This window comes from Drosophila albomicans, chromosome 3 (assembly GCF_009650485.2).
Source record: "Drosophila albomicans strain 15112-1751.03 chromosome 3, ASM965048v2, whole genome shotgun sequence".
In the NCBI taxonomy this organism is placed as follows: Eukaryota; Metazoa; Arthropoda; class Insecta; order Diptera; family Drosophilidae; genus Drosophila; species Drosophila albomicans.
In genome coordinates, this window is record NC_047629.2 from 9002058 (window position 1) to 9007824 (window position 5767).

The 5767-nt window shown below is 36.2% G+C and overlaps 1 protein-coding gene across 1 annotated transcript; it reads left to right on the plus strand.

Annotated features, from left to right (window-relative positions):
* The first annotated feature begins 3570 nt into the window (after positions 1–3570).
* LOC117569279 (uncharacterized) lies at positions 3571–5236 on the plus strand. Its single transcript, XM_034250385.2, has 2 exons — positions 3571–3652; positions 3722–5236. Exon 2 carries the CDS (start codon positions 3970–3972, stop codon positions 4336–4338), a length of 369 nt encoding a protein of 122 aa, XP_034106276.1. The 5' UTR covers positions 3571–3652; positions 3722–3969; the 3' UTR covers positions 4339–5236.
* The last annotated feature ends 531 nt before the right edge of the window (positions 5237–5767 follow it).

The window sequence follows — 5767 nt, forward strand, 5'->3', positions numbered from 1 at the left end:
AGGTCTCTAATCGAATTGGATTTCTTTAAATGTACATTTGAAGCCAAGTTGTTTCGTGACTAATATTCCCTTAACACATTTCCGTATTAAATCAAATTCTAAAACTCTGCAATTATTGTCACGTGTTTTTTTTAGTTTTTTTTTTTTTGGCTAGCGGAACAATTTAATTGGCTTTTAAATTCTCATAGCACACCGTCCGCATTTATGAGTCCATTTCAATGTTTCAACTTGAAAAATCTGGAATTCAAGCGCCGAATATCCGCCGACAGTTCATTGTGGTTGCAATGATATGCCTGAGTGCCGTTTGCGGTTCGTGTTTTTTATACCCGCTACCCATAAAGTAGAAGGGTATTATAACTTTGTGTAGTAAATTTATGTACTAGGCAAAAGGAGGCATCTCCGACCCTATAAAGTATATATATTCTTGATCTGAGTGAAGAGACGAGACGATATTACAAAATCTGTTTGTCCGTCTGTCTGTCTGTCCGACCATATAAACACTAAGATCTCAGAGACTATAAGAGATAGAGCTATAATTTTTTTCTAGCAGTACTTGTTATGTTTGTTCGCAAATCAAGTTTGCTTAAAATGTATACCACGCCCACTTCCGTCCCCGCAAATCAACAAAAATCGAATAACAAGCGTAATTTTGTATTTAAAAAATTCTTTTGTATGGAAAAGACGCCTCCTTACTGCAGGTCTCAGTAGCTTTGGCTTAAAATCTGGTATATTTTAAATATATTATATTATTATTATTTGGTATATTAATTTGCGGTATATTAATTCGGTATATCTTCAAGTTAATACCGTACCGTTTTGCTTTTATTCAAAGTGAGTAGCGGGTATCTCAAAGTCGAGCACACTCGAATGCAGCTCTTTTCTTTTTGGGATCTGTCTGAATTTGGGTGCGCTCTTAATGGGCCTTCATTTGGTGGCCATAAAGCAGTTGAAATATCTACGGGAAAAGTGTTGTTTGTTGCCTCGCTGCTGGTTAATTAAATGACCGTCCGGAATAAGCTCGTATCAGCGGACTCGCAGGACATGCAGGATACCAGAATGCAGGAGGCGCATTAATGGTCAAAACATAAATAAGAGCGCGTTAAACAATTGCAACATCAGCCATAACAATAATAGTTATAATAATAATAATAATAATAACATGAATGATATGCGAATGCCATAACATGCAATAAAACAACATGCGAGCCGAATGACACGTAAACACCAAAGCACACACAGAGTGAGAGCAGCAGTAACAGCAACCAAACACAGCAAAAGCCACAGCAAACTCATTCACACACACGCACACACACACACACTCACACGATATGCAATGAAGGGTTTTCAGTATAATTACAGTGCTGCTGTTGCGGTTAACAAATTTATAACACACCATAACAAGGGCGCTCTCTCAACTCGGCTCGACTCGACTCTCGACTAGTTTTGGAACTGCTCTAAGCGTGCCACGCCCCCTGCATACATACACACATAGCTATCACATACCTTTGGAAACATGCAAGCACTTGACCAAATGTTTCCGGCGCACATAGTTGCCACAGGTTGTCACAAAATTGCTGAGGTGTAGATGCAAAGCTTTGCACCAGACACGAAATATGTAGTACAAAGGGCTCTTGACCAAGCCTCACAGTCTTGGCACCTGACCCCGTCGATGTCGATGCCGATGTCGACCCCAAACCGACATCTGGTCACCCGATTCTCATTCCATATCCATATTCGATGTCGACAGCAGTCAGCTGTTTGATTTATGGTACGTTGTTGTTGTTGTTGCTGTTGCTCTTGCTGTTGCTGTTCCTGTTGCTGCTGCTGTTGCAGCACAAATTAAAAATGTTCAAATGTCTGAGCCATAACTCAAATGTCAATGCATTTGTTTAATTTGAAATGTGCATGTGGCAGCACTTTTAGTAGCTTACCATCTCTCTCTCTTATTGTGTACTATAATTGCCCGACATAAGCGTTGCATTAAAACTTAATTAATGTAATTGTATGGGACCTAAGCAGCAGCAGCAGCAACAGTAGAGCCATTAAACACAGCAATATCAACAGCAACAGCAATACAAGTAGCTGCAACCAGAGACCATTTCAAATGTCAAATTGCTTCAAAGTAGAGCTTTGTTTCAAATTTGAGGCAATGCTACAGCTACTTCACATTATCAGTGTTAAGCAAAGTGGACTGAGATAGTTAGTCGACCATTAAACTAATGTCTCGCACTTCAATTTCTAATTCGAAGCATTATGAATACTCGCACTTATTTGCAGCGTTAATCAAATTGACAGCAATGTTTGCAAACTTAACTAACTAGTTGAGAGATTAACACGTCAATTAATTATGTAAAGTACATTTTATGCATTAGATCTTTGGCAGTACTTTAAAGGACTGCAATTTGAATAATCGTTGATTACTTATTAATATACCTCGGATGTTGCAAGTTCTCTTAGTTTTCATCAAATTTATTATTTATATGAATATATTTATTCACAATATTTTAAAATATTTGTATCTTTTACTACTTAAGTATTGAGCTCAACATAAAAATGCATCCAAATATATCCTTAAAGTGTATTAAAAATGCAAATTTAAAGATTTACTTATAAAGCAACAAAATTATACAGATATTGTCAACCAATTTGTGGAAGAACTTCACTTTTGCAATTTGATATAAACTTACAAATTACAATAAACATAAATAAAATAATATTAAGGCAAACGCTAACAACAAGATATAAGAAGTAAGAAAGCTACAGTCGAGGTGTGCTCGACTGTGAGATACCCGCTACACATTTTTAGTATAAGCAAACAGTGCTAATCAATAAATAAATATATCAAAGGCTATATTTGGTATATTGAATTTGGCACATTTAAAATATTCTATAAAGTGGAAAATATACCAGATTGTCCTTCAAAGCAACATAGATTCTTATTAAGTAGGCTTTTTTTCCCATAGAAAAGGATTCTCTTTAATACAATAACTTCTACAATTTTTAGCAATCATAAATACTGTAATTATTATTATAGTCTCTGATATCTACGTTTTTATACGGACATGGCATTATCGTCGTGTCTCGTCACTCTGATTAAGAATATATATACTTTATAGTGTCGGAGATACCACTTTCAACCTGTTACAAATATTTCCTGGAGGCTCAAAATTAGAATACCTTTCTTATATAAAAATATCTACTTTTAAAGTGTGTTGATTTTCAATATACAGTCGACAGGTTCTTAAAGTAAAAAACAATAAAATCGTTCATGATTCATCGTTCATCTTTTATATTTGAATAATTCTAAGATATTCTGATAGTTCTTCATTCTCAGGTTTATTAAATGGTTGACAAAAATGGAAAATTTTGAAATCTCTAACAATAAAAAAAATCTTAGAGAGAATAATAATTATTGTAGAGCAATTTATTGAAACTAAAATTAATTCAAAACACTCTTCGATAAAGGTTTAGGTTTATTATAAATTTAAATAAATAAATTTATATTTTTAGATTATTCTCAGTGAGAATTTACTTAAATCGAAATCAGAAAACAGAATTAAGTATCTGTCAGCTTTCACCAAAAATTCGATTGAAATATTTCAACAGTATTTGTGGCATATTAAAAATAATTTCCAATTGAAGAAACAAATGTGTAAATATTCAGTTGCTTGAAATGTTCAATGTTTATAGAATTTTACCCATATTTACTTTTTGTTTACAGCTCTGGGCAAATATGAAGAGGCTGCAAAAATCGATTCGTTTCGTTTAAAAACTTTTATTTATTGCCATCTATGCATATTTGCTTTATTTACCAATTTAACAAACTAGTTGAAGTGATTTCTTTGCAATTTTATTTCATAGTTTACTGCAGCGTTAAAGACCTTTGGCGAAATAGGGAGAAATACTTGTTTGTTGGCTCGACTTACCGCAAATAAGACATTTACGAGTTGGGTAACTGCCGATGACACGATGCCCTCGCGAATGGCCAAATGCAACCAGCAACAACCGCACCTTGACGCAACAACCTCCCCCCGTAAGCTAACCCACTTTGTAACTTTAAACGCCATGGGCTGCTTACCACAAGAGGGCGACGATGGTGGCAACGACGGCGGCGGCATTGGCACCACATCAAAACGCATGACAAGACCTCAGAGTGGCTCCATCAATGCGACGATGATGGTCGAGACGGTTGTGGAAGCCTGTGGCAGAAGTTACAGACATTGTTGGCGGCAGCAACAATTAGATAAAGATCAACAGGCAGCCAGTCAATTCGACAATCAGACAGAAGAGAAGAGAAAGAGCAAGAGAGAGAAAGGGATGCACGAAACCGCAAACTAAATGGCACGCCCATTTAATTGCATAAAACATAATGCCACATGCGACAGAAGCAGTCGGAGTGCCAGGAGTCGCAGCAACAATTGCTGGCGACATTTGGCATCAAAGGGCAGCCGAACTGCCCATTGCCCATTGCCCATTTCCCATCACATCCCCTCGAAAGCTTGACCACTGTGAATGCATAAAATTATTTCCGCTCTGCAGTGCCAGCAATTCTAATTAAGGCGAAAGACATTTGGATTGACACGAGACAAACGATGGGCTGTGTAATCGGAGCACTTGCTGTCGCAGTCGCTGTCCAACAGCCGCTCCTATTCACCAGATATATAGTATATTTATATACCACAACCTCTTTCCACCTACCTTTCTTTCTCTCTCTCCGCTGTCCACTGCGACAAAGTCAGTACTTTGTTTTCAGCGTCGTCGTCGTGGCCGTTGCAAATTGCATAGAATAAATTTTCATTAAATGCGCAGCCAAGTCGCAGTCGCAGTCTAAAGTCAATGTAAAGTGGCAGGACACACAAACAGAACAGAAACTGGCCGCACCCGCTGGGTCAATGGCCCTGCACTTGCCACTTGCCCATCGACTTGTCCATTTTCATAATTTTTAATTATTTTTAATTTAATTGTCGCGCCTCGCGTGCTCTTCGCAAACCTTCAACAAGCAACTCTGACTCACAAGTCAGAGGCGGAGGCGGACACAGAGACGGGGACGAAGACGGAGACGGAGACGAAGTCTCGCTCAACTCTTGACAGCGGATCACTTCCCGGCGGGGAGTGCAGCAATCAACGACGCGGCGTCTGCAATGAATGCGATGAATGTGTTCGGCGTGTTTAATAAGTGAGCAAGAAATCAAAACCACAAAGTCGACGAACGTCAGATGCACTTCCTTAAGACAAAGACTGGGAAATAGAAAATTATTTTATTTAAATTTAAAAAAGTATTCAAATAGAGTTTATTTATAGTATATGTTAACACTTTTTTCGAATAATATTAAAAGACATTTTTGATGTAAAACTTTTTAAAATGAGAAGAAACAAAATAGGTCTTTATTCTACGAAAACAGATTCAACTAATAATAAATAAAAATATAATCATCATAGCATACGATTCTTAGAAAGGAAAAGAAATATTACTGTACGAAATATTACTCGTATTATTTTATTGTTATGTTATTTAATGTGTCCCTTGAATAAACAAGTTTTCTAATTATTTTAATAGATTGAAAAACTTATTTTATTTTCATTTACATATTTTTTTATTTAATGTAATTAACAAGTTGTTTACATATTTAAAGACTTATTTCATTTTGATTTTGCTATTTTTCTACTATCAAATAAAAGTGAATATAAATTCGTGCGGCTGAATATCTTTTATATCATCTTATTTATAGTAAATTAAAATTCCATTTACCATCTGACATATAGTACA